The 25,027-nt window shown below is 35.1% G+C and overlaps 1 protein-coding gene across 1 annotated transcript in view; it reads right to left on the reverse strand.

The window, feature by feature from the left end:
- Positions 1–4,009: 4,009 nt before the first annotated feature.
- The window catches only part of Ndf (Nucleosome-destabilizing factor), a 108,758-nt gene continuing 87,740 nt past the window's right edge, over positions 4,010–25,027 (reverse strand). The window contains exons 8-12 of the mRNA XM_071596692.1: positions 23,887–23,997; positions 23,422–23,523; positions 22,408–22,570; positions 13,724–13,903; positions 4,010–6,363 (exon numbers count right to left, since the gene is read on the reverse strand). Of these exons, the coding sequence (XP_071452793.1) occupies positions 6,164–6,363; positions 13,724–13,903; positions 22,408–22,570; positions 23,422–23,523; positions 23,887–23,997 (756 nt within the window). The 3' untranslated portion in view covers positions 4,010–6,163. The remainder of the gene's footprint in view (positions 6,364–13,723; positions 13,904–22,407; positions 22,571–23,421; positions 23,524–23,886; positions 23,998–25,027) is intronic.

Below are 25,027 nucleotides of genomic sequence, written 5' to 3' on the forward strand. Positions count from 1 at the left end.
CCCCTTCTTTAACAGGTCGTATCACTACGCGTCGAAGCAATGGCATCGCAAGTGATAAATTATTTAGTAATCAGATCGCTAATTTAAAAATATATGCATGAAACCACATCCGCTTGCTGTAGTTTAAATTTATTGCTCAAAATGGAGACTATTTTGTTTAATGATGAATAACGTTATAAACTACAATAAAGAAAAGATGAAAATCTATTACGTCATAACTATCAGCTACAAATTTGTGGCGCCATGCCAAATGATGTTGTCCGTGTCTCGAGCACGATTCAAATACATCCTAGAGCTTATCCTACGATGAAATACTCCCATTCGTTTCTTCCTTTCGCCATGAAGAGTTAATTCTGTAACAACTGATTACAGCATATCATTCATATACGTAAATACGAATGTTAAACAATTCAAAATAAACAGTTGACTATCTGCCGGCGAAAGGCAGATGTTTAAACTGATTGGCATGGTATATTTCATATCTTTATATGATATATTCTCCGATGAAGTGCGTGTGTCATCATTTGTTTATCAATGCATTTAATACATAAATCTCCAATGAAATTGGATGTGGAGAAAATCTGTTAGATTGGGCTTTCCTGCTCTAATTTAAGACTTGTTGATAATATTATTGTGCTAAAACTGGGCAGATCAATGGATTTGAATGGATAAATGCGTTTGCAGATAGTGTGGACTAATAGACTCCGAGTGAAATTTAAATGAATTCCGCCCTATAAAGGCCGTTTTTCAGCTCCCAGAAATAATCAGCGGCTGCTGCCCTCGCTTTCTCCCCTCCCCCTACTTTTAAGTTGAATTTAAGGGTCACCCATTATGGACTGATGAACGCCAGTAGCGCTAAATCTTACTGGTCATCTATATGTCTAGATTTTTTACAAGAGAATAGTTACCCATTTGTGTGCCAAAACAACGATGGAGGGTGGAATTCTTTGACTGTGCCTTATCTTTTCAGCCTGACTCAGGCGATCGTTTGTGTGGGAGCTCAAAAGACGCACCTTTTTTGTTAGGGCCCAGAATCTTTAAAATGCTGAGAAATATGTGCATTCCCTCAAGATATATGTGCATTATACACTTTCGGAGAAGGGCTCTCTTTTATTCCGGGGTATTTTAGTGTTTCAATGACCACGGCAATTTGTATCAAAGGAAATCCAAATTAACCTTTAACTTAAGATATAGTGGCGAAACTGGTGTATATTGTGACCCTTAAGAATCCTATGAAACAAGGGCATGGGGCTCGATGTTCAGTAAGTGTAGGGCTAGGCGGAATCATTCCAGAAAGGAACGGAATGCGTTTAAGGGGGGCCTTCTTCGGAGGTACCTGTTAAATTTTTTTTTAGTTCAGTTACGTTAATTAACCTTTCTTTGCCCTCGCCGATTACTTAAAAACTTTAATGTACATTATTATTTAAATTTCGTTACAGTAATCAAATGGTCCGGTAACAACGATCTAGCAATGCACCCGTATAATACACAAGAAGAAATATATGAAATAAAATGCATTTAAAGATTCTCGAATTACCCAACCGTACCATTACATAAGGCCCAGGGTTCACACCATATAAAGCAATGCACCGTCCAACATCACCCACATTTCTACATCATAACCCTTCAAAATCACGCACCGTGATGACACCAAATAAATATTATGGAGCTCAAGTTTTTAACCTAAGTTTTGCTCCTCTCGTCTCCTGGTTGATTTCCCATGTATTTAATTACCGGTATAAATTCTAAATGTCCCCATCACAAACTTAGGAGGTACATTTTTATTAAAAATCATATTGGTCTTCACTACACCTGCCTTTATATAATACTGATTACCTTTACTCCCGTTTTGAAAAATAGACACTATTGCTTGAACAAATTCAGTTTTCATCTAACACCTTAACCATTCGTTAAATAGGTTACTTGCCATTCATTTCTTACTGGCTTATATTAACATTATACTTAAATTATAACTGAAATACGTTTTTTACTTAGAAGTTTGCACATGTGTGTAAAATATTGGTTATCTGCATATTATATACAGAGAATGCTATATTTTGACCAAATAAAATATGAAAACTTGTTTTTCATGTAGGACAGAGTATTTTCTTCTGTGTCGAGATAGGAAATGGAATATGAAGTCATCGGCTTTGCCCCGGCTGTGTGATGTTTTTGACAATATCTTCCTGGGAAACTGCAGGTGGCTCAGGCGTAGTGACTTAGTCCCCCTTATTTTGTACCTTCCCCATGATATTGGCCTTTTTTAAGAGAATGAAACCCTTATTCAGCCTTAGGTTGATTATGGTTCATATTAATGCAAAATACGGGAGTCTTAAGATATATTATCCAGTGTTGCAGAGCAAAGTGTCATTCCATACAATTAAAATTACCCAGCAGTTTGAGGGGTCTCTTGGGTTGTCAGTTGTAACCCTAGTCATCACATTGCTATGTATTCCATTGAGTGTTCATTACTCAGGCCAGGTTCTAAAATGGCTCCTTAGACCCAATCATTAAGTGGATATTATCATAACTTGGAGATAGCAGACAAGTCAAATTTTACAAGAAAAGAATGCTCATTAGCAAATATGAACCTTGTAACCAGAGTAATACAATGTCAGTTATTTAGCATATTAACAATCAATTTCTAACTGACCTGACAGTCATAAAACAGTTTTGACAGTAACAGGAGGTTAGATTCAGCCCATAGTTTAACAAATTTCAGGTAAAACCTGAAATGGGTTATTTTCTGGTGTATTAATTGAAGTTTTGTAGATTTCTCCCTTCATAAGCCAATGCCATCAAAAATAAAATGTCATATTACAAGTGAAATACCTGCCCGAAATGAACATTGTTCTAATTAAGCTACTTTTTAGTACGAATGAAGAGTTTAGCTCCATCCAGGAGAGAACGTTTTTCACAGAATGGGGATTCATGGTCCTTGTATCTCAGTATTAATAAATTGTCTGAATCTTTGAATATGACAATGATAAACTAATAGAATCAAGTGCAACATATAATGGCTATCCATAATTAAAATTATCAATAAGTAGTTTCCACAGGTTTTATTGGCCACAATCATGGCACAGCACATCTGCAGCCAATAATACTTTAAGATACAACCAATTTATAATTTTAAATATGGATAACATCTATATTTCACAAAATTCTAAGAGAAATATTTCAATCTTGAAGGTTTTCAATTACCTGAACTATATTTTATCACCCTTTCACAGTTTATCGATATTTCCCAGTGGATTGCAATTAAATTACACAGGGATTATTTTGTCCTTTCCACACATAAGTAAACAAAAACAGAATATGATCTCTTACTCTTTTTAACAACCAGGCCATCCAAGAATTCAAATGGCAATGAATTTGAAACATTTAGCTTCCTGACCTGAAATAAATTGGCTACTGAATAGGTATTGTTTGATAGGCCAGAGTAGAGCTCAACGTACATAAGCCCAAGGGCATTCAAAAATCATGCTTAAGGACCAGTTCCTTCCTCTTACCTACTGCGGTTTCTGAATATGATTTTGTATTCAAACCATAGCAACTTTGGTTAAGCCATGGATATTAAGTCACCTGGAAACTTAATCAAATAGAGTCCTGTACAAAATAGGCTACTGTACCCCTAAATTTTCATGTATGTTCTCCATTTCATTCATCTTTCCTCCATAGAGAACTCTTAGTCACCCAGTATTAAATAATACAAATTAAAAAAATGTGTTAATAAGGAAGAGCAATTACCATATTTTATGGTGCACAAGTTGAACACACTCAAAAATTATCCATACTTCCTTCATGAGAAGGTGATGCTTTCTGCAAGCATGAGTAATCCATGATACTCACTACTGCAGATGAGTGTTAACCCTCATGGTCAGTATTACCTATCCCTACTCCCAATATAGTATGATTTCCTTAAGCAATATTGCTACCATTAACATTACCAGTGAATAACCAGGTAAGCAAAAATGTTTAAGCAATTTATTTTATTAAGTACCCTGCTTTCAAATATGATGAGAAAACTTTTCCTGAATATGATCTTCAGAAAAGGAGATGCGACTTACATGCCATCAAATATAGCAATTCATACGGAATCAATTCAAATTTAACTAATTTTCATGTATGCATATCAAAGCCAATCATTAGAATGAACATTAAAACAATGATTCCTTAACACATGCCGCTCAAAACATATACATTATTCGGGCAGATGATCAAATATTCTTAACTTTATGATGATTATGCTTTTAGTCACCTTTGATATAAGAAAACATTGAGTACTCAAGTTTAAATACATAAATTTAGCATTCAATTTCTGAGGATTTTAAGATGTACTCTTATTTCATCCACAGTGATCATACAAACCTTCCTCTATCCAAATTAAGATGAAAATGCAAGAGATGCCGAAAAAATAACTTTTAACAGAGTCATCCACTAATGTACATCACAATGCGAGAAATACAAATTGTCAAAACCAAACTTGACCAGAAAGGCAATTAAGTTTTACACTTTGAAATTCTTGCACTGTATTCCTCTATCCACTTCTTAGGATAACAAAAGGGAGAACAAAACTATGCATGGAACTTCAATTAATCACCAACCCGATTACGTACTTGAAAATGTTTATGTTCATGAATAGCAAAATTTAGTATTTCAACTAGAATTAATCTCAGATAACAATGGTACGTAACAGTACATTCATATTCACTCCAAAATTTAACGCCAAAGAGCATTAATTTAAAGCAGAATTACAACAACAATAATAATCAAAATTGTAAGTCTACATAAGTTTTATTTTTTAATAAAATCCTAAACACACAAAGAATGTCTTGTGACAATGTTCACAAGATTCAGGTTTCAGTGCCAAATTTTTATCCCAAAATTCTTTGTTAGTAACAGATAGAGCTATACTAATTACCCTTACAGTAAATAAATGACTTTCTAATGAAAATATCTGTACATACAAATGAATTTTGTGCTAAAATATTTCAGGCTATAATACAATAATCCTTAAAATGAAAAACAAGGCAAAGACATTGTCAAAAACATTTGACTTCTTGAACTTGGTTTAACTCAACAATTCCACATATTTTGCACCTAATCATCACTTTTAAACCAATATAGTGAAAACACATTTTTATACCAGAAAATAAAATATTGCCTAGGCAAACCAATGAGCATTCAACCATTAAAATGAGCCATGGTGATTTTCAAAGATTAATGTCAAATCATGGATGAAGATTAGCTCATTTTATACCTTCAATAAAAATTTGTAATGCACCAAAATGCACTTGATTGGGAGAAGTTGCAGCATTTAAATTGCTAAATCATTACAAAAATGTAAAAATAATATTGACAATTAAAAGATATGCAGCTTAGGGAACAATAAAATGATATACTCAAAGTGATCAAACACCAATTTCTTTTGAAATGTTGCAATATAACAATTTACAAGGAAGATTCGACATTCTCTTTGGTTTGACAATGTTAATCATCATGGTCCCTTGTGGTTTGTAACGAAGTAAAAGGAAATCCACACAATATGAAGGCAATGAGGATGCTTACTTTCTCCAGCCATCATGTCACTAATTCATTAACAGAAGAGTAATTTAACCTTGGATAATAGCTTTCAGACACAGTCAATGATATTAATGTATAACCACAAGTTTTATGAAAAATGTTTACCTCACAGTTGATTGGTCAACACAGAAGTAAGGAAATAAACATTCTCAAAAGTCAATGGACATTACAACGGATGCCACAAATCAAAGATAAGGCAGGCATGCACAAGCATTCACTTCCCTTAACCACAACTGTTCCGGGACAAATTTGCCGAGCTATTTTCTGGGCTCTGTACAGCAAACGCAACAACACTGCCTTCCAGATTTTCCTCAAGTCAAAGAAGGATCTAGTCCTTCCGTAAAGGCATGGGAGGATATAACGTGATAAAAACAGAGTTCCCAAAAATTTTTTCTGCACAATTTAGCTTGGGTGCCCTTAGATATTTTGTTCAGGTATCCAGAGGATAGAAGAGAATCATGTAGGGAACACTGATAAGTGGTGAGGAGCAGAAGTAATGCACTCGACTTCTATTACCTCCCATCTATCAGATCATCCTATCTCCCCAACTAGTACATGTGTAACCACTAAAGGCACATCAAAACCGTGCCCTGATGTACACTGATGAGGCATCATGTTCTCCATACCCAAGACGCTTAGCATGCTTGAAAACTTCATTTGCTGCGGCGGTAAGAGGCAGTGGTTGTTCTAGTTGGTCAGCCATATAAATGGATAGCTTGAGATCTTTCTGCATATGCTGCAGAGGAAGATGGCACTGGAAACCACCTTCAACAATACCTGAAATAAGATATTCAGATAGATTAGTGCAAGGTTACACAATAAAATTCACTCATCTACCAGCATACTTGATAAAATTTCAGAAACAGGATCTCTCAAAATACTTTTTGGCATTTTCATATGATGTGTCTGAGCTGTACATAAAATAACATTCATAGAAAAAAGCACCCAAAACTATTGGCCGTCAAAAATTATTTGAGGACAGACATTCAACCCCATAGAGTATTTTTCACCAATATTCTTGAGTGTGTTTAATCTGCAAAAAAATTAAAATGACTATAAATGGTAAAAATGAAGCTTCGATTATTAAACAAATCTTATGCAGAGTTAATGAAATCCTAAACCTTGAATCTTCCATTTAAATAGTATGCATTGCATATAATTCCATCTACTGTGTACACATGTTTTTACATAATGAGAGTGAATCAGGTTTTTAATTGACAAATGCGAGTTTATCTTCAGAAAATAGTGCTAATTTTCTTTATTCAATTTAAGTCGTGGTGGCATAATGCTTAGCCAACTCTACGCTCTGGTATTATAGAAGAAAGACACTTATGAATATATCTTATTCATTTCGCTGAAATATTTTAGGGCATTACATTGAGGTTTTCTTAGTGACAACATGAAATTGTACCTGCCAATTGAATTCCGCAAGGTTTTACTCAAGGTAGTATGCCCCGATGTACGAATGAAGTTGATCAAGTTAACAGCTGTTGATTCATGAATAGCACTGAAGGAGCATTTGTTTTCATTCACTTGATTATTATGGTAGAAATTACTGACAACTAAATGGTATAATGAGTTAAAGTAATAGTACGAATTTAGCATTGAAATCACGCTAAGGATATTCCTCGATAAATTTATTGCGCTAGATGACTATTGAACTATTTGCGCTATTTTATTGAACTTTAAAAGGTAGGTACTGATGTAACTTTCCCTAAATAAATTCTGTCAAACCCAAGTGTATTAAAAATTATGAAGATTAAATTTAATAATATTAAATGATCAAAGAAATAATGCAAAGGACAATTAACAATCATTGGATTTACTCATTATAAACTGGAAAAAATATTTATTATTATTAACCTTCCTTTGAAAAGAATGAATTATTGTATTTTAATTACAAACATAGACTTTCTACATTCTATCATTGGTATATGATGGGTTAAGGTGTGGTGAGGTACGGGAAGAAGAGGGCAATATTTTGAAAAACTTATTCATTTAACTTTGCTTACTGCTGCCGAGTTACTTCCTAATTACAATTTCACATGCAAGTTCTCAAATTTGGTTGCATGGCTGTGGCTGATGTTAATTTCATAAAATTGTAATTACCAGGCTCTGTCAGACCCTTGAAATTGTAACTGATTTTTTAACAAGCTCCTCTTCAGATTCCAAATATACATTCCCCTTTGTCTAAACGCCATCAGATATTTCTTCTTCCGATACTCTTTGTTAACCCAGATCACCTTCATCAACATAAATCCAAATTGAGTAGCTTCAGGCATGATGTGGTGTAAGTCAAACATAATGAATAACTGATTGAAGCACTTTTCCACTTAATAATTTTGTATTTCACGACCGGGTTTCAATGTATTGCATCATCATCAGGACCTGATGATCATGCAATACATTAAAACCCATTCGTAAAATTAAAAAAATTTTATCAATTGGAAAAGTGCTTCGATCTGTTACTCAACATAAATCCAGTCTGACATTTTTAATAACCAAGGATATTTCTCCCGCAGACTGCAAAAGTTCCTCATAATATTCAGGTTAAAATCCTGTGACAATAAAAAGATGACCCTTTTTCATACAGCACCTTTTTCCATGCATTTGCATTAGAGGATTGTTACACCTTTCACAAAGAATCAGCACAGATGAAGGACATGCTTCAGATTATAGTTTCTTTAAATAATTATTGTTCCATGTCTCCTACATTCAATCACATCATTACTTGACTACAGCACTTCTCTAATTTCATTCAAAAACTTTTCCCACATACCCTCTTGAAAGCAATAATTTCTCCTTGATCCATTGACTGAAATAGTTGGGTTATCTGGAAAAACAATATGCCTCATCTTACCATCCCTGCTGTGCAAATTGTTTATCTCAGGATGGGAGGCATTATGGTCCAATATCTAGCGTTTTTACCTCATCCTTTGGAGTTACACGTATATCAACTTAGTATAACAACTTGAGGAACAAAGTGATTCTGGAAGCATTCCGTTGAGATGACTCCAGTAAACCACACACACTTGTCAAATGCCTATAAAATTTATGATTTTGATTCATAATTTTCCTCTCAGGAAGGAGGAGGAGTTGCAGGTTATCAATTTTTTTCCACAAAAACACTCTTCAACTTGTGGCAATTTTTCATCCAGGAACTTTTGATTCACTTCATTAATCTCGCATGTTTTCCAACAAAGCTCTCCAATACAGAACCGTTTCATCTGAATTATGCATTTGACATAATTGCAAAGCATATTCAGCTTTCACTGCACGCAATTTTAACCTGTAAGTGGTTCAACTGCATTCCAATCAACATTCATGACTTCACCAGAAACTCTATTACCTATTGTCCATTGTTAACAACTATGTCGTGACCATGTGATTAATGCCATTTTGATAAACAAGTGAATTAGTTGCTTTATGTAGCACTGGTAATTCATAATTTACCATACTACTGGGAAAATATTGAAATATTTATACATGGTTTTCACTTAACTACATGAGTGGACTCTGCCAGTGGGTGGTCGGTGTGTGTTCACATTTGCGAGAGTTTACTGTATTGTTTGATATATTACGGGCTTATCTCACAAAGCTTATGAAAAAAAAACAAATCTTCACAAACACCAACGCTCAATTTTGTGTTTCAGAATTCAAGGGTAATGCAGTCACAGACAGTATAAATTACAATACTAAAAAAATTAGGTCTTTCCGAACACTCCCACAGATTCTCTATTGATTGAAACATTTGTTTTCAAAGATTGTCCCTTCAATCAAAACAAACTTGCAGATGTTTTGTAAAAACAGGAAATAGGCAATAAACACTCATGTAAAGCTTCCATCACAATTCAGATATAGCATACAATAGCTGAAGAGTTACCTTCAATGAATAACTATGCACACTTATAATGTTTAAGCATTGATCTAGGATGCGTGATTTGGCCAAACTTGCAAATTATACTTTCAAAAATGGGGTACAATGAAAAATTACTCTGGATTCATAATTCTTTGGATTCAAAAATGGGTCACTTGAGTTGTTGTTATGGCCACATCCAATACCAACTTACTCTGTTTCATACATTAACCACAAGCTCAGGAATTGGATCAAATTCATCATGATATTTTTGAATAAATATATAGGAAAAGTAATAAATTCCCTTTCTTGCATTCAAAGTAAACAACAATGTTACTATTAATAATAATATATTAGGTGTATCAAAAACTCTGTTAATTCTACACCATTTCATTTGCCATTTTGTAAAATCATGCACTCCATGCCAGAGGTGAGCAAAGAATTCCCCAATTATCAGCGGACAGCACATCATCCAAATACCGTTCTTCCCAGCCCATTGGATGCAATGTGATTTTTCATGTTAGAATTCATGAAAAATGATTACATAAAATATCAAAATATTTCAATGCTAACACACAATACAAAGAAAATAGAATTGTTACATTTAAATATTAGCAGCTATACCAACGTTTATTCAATTTAGAATCTCAGAAATTCATCATCACTGCTGCTAAATCATTTTCACAGTTATTTTAACTTTCCTCATACACAATGTCCATCTCATACATTGCTAACTTCAAAATTTTAAAAAGGCTAGAAATCTATGGCTATTGCATTCTTCTCGTTGGTGTGATGCCATAAGTTGGTGCCTCATAACTTATCTTTTATACTCAAGCGGCACTTTTTGTGCCACTGTGGTGCTGGTACCTATGCACAGACCATTTCTCTTCATGAATACGCAACATTATGGCATTCCAGAAAAATCAGAGGAAGTGTCACAAAAGAGAAAATCTCTCATGGTTAGCTGCCTTAATTTAATCTAGAATTTTGTCAACTATTTGGCTGTGGAAATGATTTAAGAGGCACAGGAAGAACTGGAGATGGGAATGAAAGTCGGCGGGGGAATCCTTAAAGTCAGTTTGGTTTGCTGATGACCAAGCTTTAGTTTGCCAGTCAGCCATATTGCAAGAATTGCTGAGTGAATCGCAAATTCAACACAAAAGATATGAGATGAGAATCAATATTAATAAAACCAAGGTTATGCAATTTTCCAAAAAGAAAAAGCTAAACATTAAAATAGGAGGGCAACAACTAGAGCAGGTAGAATAGTTTACGCATCTTGGAAGGGTTTTGGACCAACATGGTCAAAGTAGTAGGGAATTAATGTAGACTTAAGTTGTTGAATTGTTTTGTTAGGAGTCACAAAATATTTAATTGGTAGTTGCGTCCATCCAAAACCTACCTTAACCAGCAAATTACGTAATAATAAATTGGTGTAGTAACAATCGTCCAGGGTGATGTAAATGTTAGTGTTCTTTATTTAAATTAGAAGCTGAGACACAGAGCGGCAAGTTGACGCTCTAATGGGTGAAAAAAAGCATGACCATGTATTTAGATGTGGGAGGGATCATTAGAGATGGTGTAGAGATTGGTTTCTTTTAGATGTGCCTCCGTTGAGTTTTGATAGAAACTGTAAGATCTTGAAAATTTATGTAACCTAGGTGATCTTTTCCTATCATGAAGATTTATTCATGAAGGCTCAAGTTTTGTGTAACATGTACCATTGTTAGTCCATTCTGAACCAAGGGCAAAGGGTATAAATTTCAGCTACAGGGCAAGTGGGAAGAACCCACCGCTAGGTAACAGCATTGTTTATAGTATAAAAGACTAAAAACTTTATACTTCTGGGCAAATATTACTTAAAAAAGGAAATGTCCTTTGGGATGAGGGAATCTAGTTAGAGGTTTTTAAAACATATATTCCACTAGATTCAATGTATCAGCTTAAGCTTCAAAAGTTATGGATATCAAAGAAAACTAATTTATCATTTTTCGGGTGCTGTAAGTGAGAGAGAATTTGCTATCAAAGTTAAGATTTCACCATTGAAAACTCTTTTCAGTTGTTACAAGTATAAATTAGAATGGAAGAAATTTGGAAGTTAAATGAAAGCAGAATAAGGACACACAGGAAAGGTCTAACAGATATGGATTGTTTCAGTAATGTGGGCAAACGATTAAAGTTGGATGCAAAAATGTTTCCCGCTGAACTTTGAAACAAAGCAGTGATATCTTTATGTAGTCGGAACTACATTATTTTTGGATATTTGGAGATTGGACCCTTGTCGGCTTTTTGTGCAAGTTTACAAACATGAAGAAAAAAAAAATCACAGCTCCTGTGAAACAGGGTGCATACTCAACTTTTTCTATCCTCTTACACACCTGCATCTCTACCTGTCATCATGCCTAAAATGTCCAAGCTTTAAAGTTGCCATTCAAAACTACACTCCATATATAGGTTTTCAATTAACTTTTCTAGGTCAGGTTAAGTATTAGTAGTTTTTAGGGAAGGCGACCAACAGCTAAGGATGGATGGTAAAGGAGGAAGGACAGACAGAAACCCAGTGTCTGCATTAGCCTACTCTTAACAAATCAGATAGGTGGATGCAAAATACGAAGGAAGATGTAAGAAACAAATGGATTGAGTACATTAAATAACTGCATTAGATACCAGAAATTTTGGAATATGAGTGCGACTTCAAAAGCCAGATGACTATGGAATTTGCTTGCAACACAAAGGACTTATCAGGATCTCACATTATCCGAGTACATCAGCTCAAACACTTGAAATAAGAGAAAGAGCATGTGATATGGACACATTCTGATATTTTCCCTCCCAACATTATACAATCAGAACATAAACAAGATAATTTGCCAAAACAAAAAGGCTTGACAAACCTCATTATTATTTGAAATCCTTATATGAACACTTCACATTCATCTGAATTAAATAATAAATAATGGCGTCCTTAACGTAGATATTGATAATTTGAGGGTACTAAATATTATGAGCATCCATGAGAGACCCCAACACTTACGAGAATAGAAATTAAGGACAAACTTAAGATACTCAAATTCAAAGAAACTGTGCAAGATGTTGCAACAGTAACTTTATTGGAATCTTCCCCTTATGTGCATTAGAATGCATAAATATTTAACAGAAAAGGTTATAACTTTTCTACTTGGTAACCATTAAGGCAGCCCCTCCGGACAACTCCATGCACATGAAGAACCAATTTAATTGCTAAGAATAGACCTCTACTGGTAAAATAACGGCAACCCTTCCTATTTTTCTTCTACAATGGGATCTACCTAGGGACTCGTCAAAGGCCTAAGGGATACTTCACAAGATTACCATGGAATGACAAACATTACATAATTAATGTGACAATCATCACCTCCATGTGCATCTAAAACACAGACAGAGTACACATTGCAATGTTGAGCTGTCAATCCCAAAAACATATCTGAACAGTTTTTAAGAGCCCCCGATTGGTTTTAAGCATGCATAACGGGCCAGTCCCATAGGCATTTGCTAACAGTAACAATTTCCATATTTCACTTCCAAGACATGCAAGGCTTGGGGACCCAGGAGGAAAGAGAGAGAAGGGGATCGGAAGAATGACACATCATCCCAGGAGCCTTTCGGAGCAACTGACCTGACTTAGGACACTTAATTCACATTGCATCAAACCCTCTTTTTTGAAGGAGATTTAGAGGGAAAATCTGAATAAAGTAACCAGGTTTTTATGGAATACTCAGGAGATTGGATGGAGAAAACAAAATTTCTGCACTATCCCCTGCACTATATGTATACTAAGTTTGGCTCTCTGAGTCTTGCTGGGAATTTCCCGGTTGAGGATACATTCCATGCTCCCTAATCATGAAAATCAGATACATCAGCCAAAACAAGAGTTCACCTTGGCAGAGAATATGCACTACATTGGCAAATTCATGGCAGGCACAACTTACGAGCTTGGGGACATTGATGTAAGGTTAACACTGGTGATACACAAGTTAGCATCAATACTAATGTTAAATGGTATTCAATTAGCATTTATGCGACATTGGGAGCTATATTCTAAGTGCACTACATATTTTTGTTAAGAAAAGTTTAACAAATGCTGACTATTATCAGGTCATTGAAAAATAACTAGCTAGCTCTTTCTTCTGAATATGTGTCTTGCCTTACTCTTCTCTGACCTGGGATTTCCCCTTAGTTTGTAAGGCAGTCAAATCGGGTTCGCAAAAAATTGATGTATAACCACACACAAAGTACACTTACATTTTCCTTTCTCAAGAATAGTTGGACATGCTAATGATGTTAATTCCAACACTTCTAGGACATCCTGTTGCTGAAGTCCAGCCCTGTCTGCCAGAGCCATTCCCTCAGCTAATCCTGCAAGAGTTACTCCAGTCATAAGCTGAAGCACTAGATTCATTTTAGATGCATTGCCAACTTCACCTGAAAAAGCAACATTATTCATCACTACTGGAAAGAATATAAATTTTTACCAATGAAATAATTATTTATTACAAAAAATGAAGGCCAAATATTAAGGCCTCAGCAAATAATATGAATTTTTCATGGCCTCAGTAACAGTTTACCATCTTATATTGTAATAATAACAATTTTATACATGATAAAATGAGAAGGAAACAACACATTGGAACATAAAGCCACAACACAAGGCTTCTTTTTTGAACAGCTAACCATCACTGATCAGAAAGAATTAAATTAAATGTTTTATTTATGATGTTTCAATACAGATGCTATCAACCTTTAATTCTATAGCCAAGGAGTTATTCACGCAAAAAATGTGCTTTCTCAAGTGGTAGATGAGAACTGCAGCTGGTAATAATAATAATAATACATTTATTTGTCCGGAGATTTGTTGCATATTCATACATACACAAATATAGGACACGCCAGATATAAATTTGTAAAGGTGAACTTTGTAAATTTAACGAACAAAATTTGTAAACGGTGTAACTTCATGGAACTGTTTCATGTTGAAAAAGAAAGCTCTGTTTGTCCACATAGTGCAATATATTACATATTCCTGACTTAATTCAAAGATATTAACTGTTAACACGGTAGACTAAATAATTGGATAAATAACCCATCCTAATCTGAAAATGTTACTTATCTTCAAAATCCACTTCAAGCAACCACTATATGGTCTTACATTTTTACATATTTTTGCCTTCCCATTAAATAGCTGAATATCATTTTATAACTTTTTCAAAGCAACAATTAACTATAAAAATGTATCAAATGAAAGTAAGAGAACAAACTTCTACTAAAGAAATAACACAATTCATAAAACATACACTAAATTAAGCTCAAAAAAGTGAGAACTAAAAATTAAGAAAAAGAAATTGCTACAAATTCATATAAATGAAATGTGGAAAATATTGAGTTGCCAGGGTTTCTTGTGAGGCCCATTAGGTACATCCCTCCATCATAAAAGGGTGCCAATCTAAGGAAACAGAGGAAACTTATGGCGACCAGAAGTCCCTGTAGTGGCATTTCGCTAACGTTAATTGTAATATTTTTATGTTGAAAAAGAAAGCTTGGTTTTTTCACATAAAATAATCTATTACATTACCCCAACTTCATTCCAATATATCAACTACTAATGCTGTTACAGCTTACATTAATTGTTAGATATAGTTCTCTATCAGTCCAACATATATACTTGTCTCCAAGCCGTGATTCAGTACTTGCATAGGGAAAGCTTTAAACCAGCGTAACTAACCTAAGAATGTTGCCTACTTTTAGAAAACTTGCATGGGTTAACATTTTTGGGGGTAGCAGTTTCAAGAAGTGATAAAAAATTCTGTGAGAATGAATGGGTGGTAGTTCTTAATTTCGTGAGTCCTCATGTGAACCAACAGGAGACTATTTAATGGGCTACTAGACCAAACGGAAACAAAGGAAACCCTTGGTAGAAGCAAAATAATGCTACACAGGCCTTCCAAGATTTTTATCATTAAATTTAACAGATCCAAGAAAATAGCTGATAATGTACAAGATAGATTAAAGCTCCTGATTCTGCTCAGTCTTAGATCTATATTTGTACATGAAGCACTCAAAAACTTTTCCTAACAGCGAATGTACTGGGATTACAAGGAAGCAATGCAGCTTAATTCCCTCATTATCAACAGCTCCAGAATTGAAAAGTAAATTATTACAAATTCTATCATAGCAGAATTCTGTAGAGCTCTAATTCAACCACAATGAATACACAATGATTTTAAAACATTAGTATTGCTCATTGGCCATTGCCACAAACTTGATCTTGACTGGTGCAATTACCTCCAAGTCATAGTATTATTACAATACTGAAAAAATCCACAGTTATCAACCCAAAGGTCAGTTTGATATATGAGGGTAGGGTACACCTATTACTAACACCAAGCCATGTGAAATTCACACATCAAGGCAAGGAGTAAGGTGCCTTTCCCTGTGCCTCATAGGATTTTCCAGGAAGACTTGGTACCTGAAAAATTACATAGCTTAGAGTACTCAGAGGTGTCCTAGGGTTTTTTATCTGAACCCACAGGTCAGTAGTACAACCATCTACCCAATGGACTACCACGATAGCTGATAACACAAGAGAAATTTTTATCATAGGCATATTATACCTCTCTCATTCCTGACATCTGCACCACTAATCTCCTGAATTGACAAATAATTGCAAATTTGTCAAGCATGACACAACTATACACAAATAAGTACCTCATTTGAAAGCACATTTTATAGCCATCAGTGGACAGCACCATGACTTTTCCTCAGGACAAAATAATATTATTTTTGTCCCCCTAAATTACATAAAATGCAAGTGTGGAGGTCAAATTGTTCTTCTGGATATAAAGTTCACAGCTAATTTACGGTTTCGAAAATTCATAATCCTGAAATTGAGTGACCACCTTAATGCTAGTTTAAAAGCATTATGCTTTATTAGCTCAGAGGTTGAGTGAACAGATGAGAGTTGAATCACCATACATTTATGACATGAATGGTTTGAGAGCATGGGGTAGACTGGGAAGATCAAGATTGAATGTTGGCCAAAAAATTTTCAAGACATGAAATATACCTACAAGATAATAGAGCAGCAGTGAAGCAGTGCATCTGACAAAAAATATAATGCATTAAATAATTGAGTGGCATGAGAGAGAGAAATACAAGATAATAGTTTCTGAAATCATAACATAGCATTAAGCTTCTATAAATGCACTTATCCAGAAATTAAATGTCTCCTGAATAATGTTCAAGCACATTTGCAATTGCATGTATACATTGCTATGTGTTTTATGGTACATTAAATTTGATAGAGGAACATGTAATACAATCAGGAAATATTAATTCGTTTGATTGATTTGATTTTGAAAAAACATTCCATAGAGTGAATTGGGTGGAATTAAATGAAAGAATTGCCTAAAATAGAAGAAGATTAAAGGCGATAAGCAACTTATCTGCAGCCTGTGCATGTCTCCCACTACTCAAGGGCAAGTGACATATGGCATCTAGATAGGCAGTGATAGGAGGAATAGTGAGGGGTAGCCATTATCAGCTGTGCTGTTCAACATACATATGTGGAGGAAATTGTTGCAGAGGCATGAGAAGAACTGGAGATAGGGATCATAGCCGGCAGAGAATTTATAACAACAATTTGTGGATGATCAAACTTTAGTTTGCCAGTCAGCAAAGGGGAAGCAAAAATTGCTGAGCATATTCAATTGTCCGCGGCTCAACTTTGCGGAAGTTCACGTTTATTAAATGAAAAAAACAATGTATCCTTCCACTTTGCTTAATTTACGCACAACTAGTTTCAACGCTTAAGCGTCATCATCAGGTACGCAATGAAGGACAGTGGAAAGATACATTGTGTTCTTCATTTAATAAATACTGCAGAGCATATTGGAAAGTCAGTGCATTAGGTATAGGATAAGGATAAATGTAAAAACAACACAAGCTATGAGCTTCTGAGACAGAGGAAAGCTAAGTCCTATATTAAAATGAGTTAACTAAATAGAGTAAGTGAAACAGTTCACTTATCTCAGATGTACTCTGAACCAAAATGATTATGTGAGTATGAACATTTGGAGAAGAATTTCATTAGAAAAAGAGCTTTCACAAAAGGAAGGATTTGATGACAGGGACATTGTGTAGGGATGTTAGGAAGGAGCTCATTAAACTGCATGGTTTTGTAAGCCTGAGAAACAGTTGTTGAAGCAAGATGATGGGTATAGATTGAACACACTTGAAGTGTGGGTATGAAGATGGATGGAAAAGTTGAACTGGATGGAAGGAAATAGAAATGAGGAAGTGCTGGGCTAGGTGGGGGAGGGAAGGGAATTGCAGGGAGAAATCATAAGGAGAGAATGTTAGGCAGGGGAGGAAGGGGTAGGAATAGGATAGAATAGAAGTTGGACAGAAAGAAGGGAGAAAGTATGTCAAATTGAGGAAGGGTATTAGATAGTTTCTGATGCCAGGGTGTTTTGGTTAGGAGAGGAAAATAAATGTGTATAGTCTTTGTCTATCCAAAACTCATCATAAACCGCGTAATACCAATAATTATTATTAGTATTCTACCAGTTAAGTTAGGTTTTTGGATGGGCACAACTACCAAATAAATTTTTTGTGACTCCTAACAAAACACAAAATCCAGCAACCTAGTCTACATCAGGTACATCTTCATCTCCAAGTACTTCTTTCCTCCCTTCATTCCATCCAACATCCCTAACCTGTTCCTCCCCTTCCCTGCCTAACTTCCTCCCCTCTATCACAGTCTTCAACATCCCACAGCCAGTCAATATGCCCTTCATCCTTTTTCCTGCCTCCACAGGATTTCCTCCAATAAACCCCTCTCTTCGCCCACCATACCAAGTACTTCCTCATTTGTTTTCTTCTCTGTCCATTTCACCTTTTCCATTCTTCTCCACACCCACATTTCAAAAGCCTCCAGTCTACGTCTATCCTCCTGCTTCAATGACCACGTTTCGGCGCCGTACATAGCTACGCTCCATATCAAAGTTTTTACGAGTCTTTTCTTAACATCCTTACTCAAAGTCCCCGCCATCAACTCCCTCCTCCTTGTGAAAGCCTCTTTGCCTAGCGTAATTCTTCTCCTTACGTCCCTACTACTTTGACCGTGTTGGTCCAAAACACTACCGAGATACGTAAACTGTTCTACCTGCTCTAGTTTTTGCCCTCTTACTTTAATGTTAAGATTAGCCTTTTTCTTTCTAGAAAATCACATAACCTTTGTTTTATTAATATTGATTCTCATCCCATATCTGTTGCACTAAATTTCCAATTCACACAAACAAACTAAAGCTTGGTCATCAGCAAACTTAACTGAGTTTACGATTTCCCCACCAACTTTCATTAATAAGCAATTATTTGGAGACAACAATTTTGAAGCTAGTAGTTTATACTCCCTATCAACTGCATCCAATTGTTTTGATGAAAGAATTCTGAGACATTCAATAGAGTAGATAATATAAGGAACAAAAGCTGATTACATAAATTACTATCACTGCTGATCAAGCTTCAGTGAGAGTTCAGCCAAAGCTACTGGCTATTGACAGGGAGCATCAAGAGACATTTTTGAGCATCTAACAGAGTCAGTATGAGGAAATTAATTGCAGCATAGAGAAAAGTCCATTTATTGGGATGTGTTTTAGATGAAAACAAGTACATTAGTCAGGACATCAGGAGAAGAATTGCAATAGCTAAAGCAGAGGTAGTTAATATCAGAAACAACCCTTATCTGAAGAAAAAAACTTTTTTAGATGGAACCTTTACTTCTGAAATTATGCCATAGAGGAGATTGTAAAAAATAAATGAACATAGATGGAAAAATGAATGGAGAGTGGCGTAGATGGCAGATAAAAAGAGAAGATATTCGTGAAAAATTAGACTACTACACAAAAAATGGATGCCAAAGTTAGTGAGAGGCAATGAATTGTTAGGTACAGTGCAAGGGGCAAGTAGGCACGAAGGCTAATGCATAAAAGTGCTAATAGGAAATTATGAGAATGCAATTTCTACTTATACTAGATCTGTCCCAAAGGTAGTAGAACTTATTTTTTCCCTAGATAGATAGACAGAGGTTTCTCTGGCTGGGTTTGAGGGGAATCTCAAGAAGTCATGTAGGCAGGTGCCAGTTAGATCCCAGCCTCTGCAGATTGTTCATTTGCAAAATCTCTACAGCATGGCCTTGCTCTGCCCCATCATAAACTGGTTAACGGAACACAGCTATTCCATCAAATTTTGCATGAAACTGGGCAAAATCAGGAAAGATATCCATGACATGCACAAGGCAGCTTTAGATGAAAATACCATGGGTAAATCCAGTGTTTTTGAGGGGCAAAAGTTGTTTCAGGAGGATAGAGAAGATGCTTAAGGTCCCGAATATTCAGGATGCCCTTCAATGCCAAAAAGTGATGAAAATCTTGCAAGAGTAAAGGCTTTGTTGGGCAAGGATCGCAGATTAAGGGAGTATATTTCTAGATCGCATTTAATAGGAGTATATTTCTAGAATCAATAAATGTGAATGTTTTAAAAGTATTGGATACACTGCACAATCACACATCTCAGATTTCTGAGGTGTGTGTGTGTAGTGGATGGAGAGTGAGGATGGGCAGTGTTAGGCAGGGTTGTCCTTTAACACCTGCACTTTTCAACATACATGTGGAGGAAATTGTAAGACAGGCATGGGAAGAACTGAGGTTAGAAATTTAATTAGTGGGAGAGGGAATTCATAACATCAGTTAGCTTGGAAGATGACCAAGCTTTTGTTAGCCACTCAGCCAAAGGGTTACAGCTATTACAGAGAGAATGAAAGTGTCCATGTGACAATCAATTTAACAGATATTAGATGAAAATCAAGGTACATAAATTAAGATAATAAGTTTTTCAAGATTGGGGAAGGTTTAATGTTAAATTTGGTGGACATTAGGCGGCGAGAAGTTTACTTATATTGGAAGTGATTTGGACCAATATGGTCCAGGTAATGAGGAAACAAGAAGAAGAAATGAATAGCAAAAAAAGGTTTCACAAGAAGGAGGCTGATAAAAGGAAAATGGGACAGCTAATAAAGATGATAAGAAGAGGGAAACTTCATGATTTCATATGGACAGAAATCCATTGAAGGAGGGTGATAGGCATGGATTGGAAGCTTTTGAGAAGTGGTTGTGCAGAAGGATGAAGAAGATGAACCGACCAGAAAAGAAAACCAAGGAGGATGAGCTGGGCATGGTGGGGGAGGGGAGAGAATCATTTGTAGAAATCCAAAGGAGGCAGAAAATATGGATGAAGAGGACTCTGATTAGCAATGGATTGATAACAAACATGACAGAGGGAATAATGTTGGGCAGGCCACATAGAGGGAAGAATTGAATATGCATAATGGATGGAATGTCAGGATCATAGGAATATAACAAATTAAAGACAGGGTGGTATCATTGGCCTTCGGGTTGTGTTTCGCGAAGCAAAAAATGTATAATTGTAGAGAGTGTCCATTCAAATCCTTCTTAAAGTACAGGAACGAAATCTTTAATAGTAGAATACCAATAATAATAATTTACATTCAAAATAAAACAGATGATTTTTATTGCAGGCTAGAAGTTCCACTGTTATAGTTAAGCTTGAATCCTAGATTTGAATAAAAAATAATTCCTATCACAGTGCCTTTTTCTTAATTTCTTTGGACTTCTCATTTTATATCTGGTAGTCTATTATGGTAATTGAATTAGGCAATATGGCAATCAATATTCAGCAATGAATTTTTCTGCAACCACACATGAAGGTGGACACACACTGGAAGAAGCACCGATAGTAATGCTTACTTAATCTGATGTTCATTATGAATTTAGTAAACATGTATACCAACACGTACAGAATAAAAGTGATTAATACATATGAATGTTTGAACTCTTCTCTTTTAAACATTGCTGTTTTCAAAAATGGCAAGATAGTTTAAACTGATGCAAAAATGTATGAATGGAAAGGTACATAGGTACAACCCGAACAATAAACCTTATGCATCATGATCATGTGTATGATCAATTTCTATAGTCACAGAAAATTTTAATAATCATGAATACCTAAGTGTACCCATAACTCTTGATTTTCAATGAGTAAAAGCAGTGAGTCAATTGAATCAAATACTAGGATTCCCTTTTGCATTGTGAGATTTAACTCTGCATTTGTAGAAGTATAGAGCCCAGGGGAAAATTTTCTTCAAAGCACTTGTTACAATTTGATTTAGACGACATAATGATGAACGCAACTAATTGCTGTCGATATAATTAACACAATGGCTATGTACACAATGGTCAAACATATCCAATTTGCAGTAGACCCACACTGATTAGAAAGTGAAAAATGAGAGAGTGCAGGAGTTCTCCTATCGTACAAATAAGGCAGAAGTGAATCCGGATTTCTAACGGTGTGCTAATAGAATCTTTCCATAATTAAGTTCAAACGAAGTTCAATGAAAATCTAGGTCTATGTAGCTTTTGCTTTTTCATGCCCGCGTGTAGTCTTAGCCACTTAAAACAGACCATATTCTAAGTCTAGCTAAAACTTACCAAAGAAACCATAATTAATTTGGCATTCAATTACAGACATTGACACAGAATTATTTCAATCATTTTGATGTCCAGCTTATGCATAAAATTTTGCTAGTTTTTACACCATATACCACCCAATGAAAAGTAAATGTGATCACTTAAACACATAAATGGAAGCAAAAAATCTATTTGCATAAAGTTACTTCCACAGACTTCGGGGACAAATCCTAGAGTCCATGAAAGCTGAACACGTACAGATAACTTCAAGCCAACAGTGCAGATTATACATCCTAGATGTAAGTTTAGGAACAGTAACATTATTTTTACAGTGGCTCGGAAACTTTTAGCTACAACTAATAAAACTGAAAAACATCAACATACCTAGGTAGAATGAGTTCTTTCCCATTGCTTCAAAACATGACTGGCAATCGTCAAAAAGAGTTCGATCCCCAGCAGCCAAAATGACTAAGGTACCCTCCTCTGCCTGGGTTTTACTACCTTGTACTTGGGCTTCCAAGTAACGGCCTCCTTTGGCCTGTATTGCCTGTGGAGGAGTAATACATCTTCATTAGAATGCTGAAGCCATGATTTGCCAGCAGTACTTTTACAGTGTCATTCCTCAAGTTACGCAAGTAAATAAGGAATCAATGTACCACAGCTTCACTCTGCAAATGGAATGATTCAAGGGCTCCATATCCATAAAAGTGAACGTTAAGTGCCAAGTTTATGAATTATGTCTGTCACCTATGGAGACTTTTCTTTTCATAAAATGGAAATAAACAAGGACTATAATAATGTTGACTCTACAAAAATCACTTCACAAAAAACCGAATAATATATAACACCATTTTTAAATGTGTATAGGGAAAATGCCTTGCCTTCATTTATAGATTTTAGTTATGTCAGCTAATAAAAATGTTATTCCACGAAATATATAGAATTTTTCTTTGACTCTGAATCAACATTAGCTGACAACTATCTTTTTATAAAGATATTCAGAATTTGTTCTGATTTCATCTTTAGCTTGATAATTAGGCTGCATGCTTTGCCACTCCACTCAAGTTATCCCCATGGACATTGCCAAGCGTGAACAGAACTTTCTGATCAGCAACATCATATACATGCCATTTTCTTAGCTTATGTCACATAAAGGCCGTCATATGACATGTATCCACTGATTGATCCAATGTAGTTTTATTTACACTAAACACATGCAGAGATTGGAAAGTAATGGTAGTGTGAAAATTCGAGACTTGACTATTGTATTACAGTGATAAAGCAAAAATTAAAGCCGCTCCACATCAGTTCCTGTCAACTTGATTCACAACCATCCGGGTGATTGGCAAAATATCACCAGCAATAGTTCCCACTACCCTCACATGAACCAAGAAATACCTCAGCAATGTCTTGAGAGGTTTCAGCATCAATTCCGGTCATTTCCACATAACCCTTCAATGATGAAACTTCCAACAAAACGCCGCAGTTACCGAATACCATCTGAAATGCAACAAGATAATATATAATTGCTAGTAGTTTTACCAAATGCATGAATGGATATAAGTAGCTATATTTCAATTCCTTATGATAATTGTTAATGCAGTTTCAATTCCATGAAATGGCAAGGAAACAAGAGATAATAACTTACATGACTGACAGTCATGATTATTTGGAAGGTATATAGTGGAAAATGAAAATTCTACAATTTAGCTAAGAGCAAACTTAAAAATATTCCTGTCAACTTTGAATGAGAATTGCACAGATATATTTTAATTAGTAAAAAATAAAAAAAATCACTTTTACACCTAACTTCTTTGTCCTTAAAACAAAAAGGATTGCATGAATAGATGATGTTTTACTTACATCCTTTGCTGCTTGTGGGTCTGCTACACAAGAAAATGTTACGTCCGCCATTTGGACAACGTCTGAAGGTGTCATCCCATGCTCTGCACCTGCTTTTATAAAATCCTTGCACTGAAATTAAAAAGTGAATTTTAAGTGAAATGCACATGGATGGCATATGCAGCTAATATAAAACTTAATAACTCAGCCATACATTACAGGAATAAAGCAAAGATAACTGACATCTTTCCATAATCTTCAGTATCAAAAAAATTGTGTCATTATTGTAACTGCTTCATTTGAGTTCACTATCATTTTCTTTGTCTTAATGATAAGTAAAAGCGGACCATTAGTGAATTAACAGGAATAATAATCATCCTAACAGAGTTGAAACTGCAAGCGAATTCCAAAACCACACAAGGTTTTAGAAACAAAATAGTCTCAATTAAAATCATTTTTTATTTTTTCCACATAGGGACAATTTTCATTAATCTGAGTCATAACATTGATATCACTGCTACATGGTACTCTTTGAGATTTACACATAACTGCAAGATAGGAAAAAATGTGAGAACTATCATTGAAGTCTAATCGCAACTAGTAAGTTACTTGTAATCTTAATTTCTATCACTGTAATCATAATTTACTCACATAAGTCAAGTTTCAAGTCGAAAAATAATTTTTGGCATAATTTCAGTACTTAAGAGATAGGATTCAAATCAAATGATAAAATTAAAACAAATGCAAACACAACAGTGCATCCCCCAATTATTAATACATCCATGGAACAATTGCACTTTAAACAATCTAAAACAATGCCACCTGGTAGATTACTCAAATGAAAGACATCTATGTTATATAAGTGTTTTAACAAGCAATACTGAAAAAAAAATTTACTGCTATGAAACGGAATTAGAAATATCAATTTTTCTTTACAGCTGTATTAGGTCATGTGGAGTTGTTTGGTGCATTTTCTACTTTCGCCCGAGTAAAATTGTTCCAAAAACCAAATCTTTAGTTTCTGTTCAAATAGTACAAATAAAATTATGAGGCCTGTAATATCACCAGCACTTTGAAACCTTTATACTTATAGAAGATGCTTGGAGTATTTAATCAAAAAAAGTAGTGAAGCATCACTATCACCAGCATAAGTCAAAAGGGA

Source organism: Hetaerina americana, unplaced genomic scaffold, assembly GCF_022747635.1.
Source record: "Hetaerina americana unplaced genomic scaffold, ioHetAmer1.1.p SCAF_8, whole genome shotgun sequence".
Classification (NCBI taxonomy): Eukaryota; Metazoa; Arthropoda; class Insecta; order Odonata; family Calopterygidae; genus Hetaerina; species Hetaerina americana.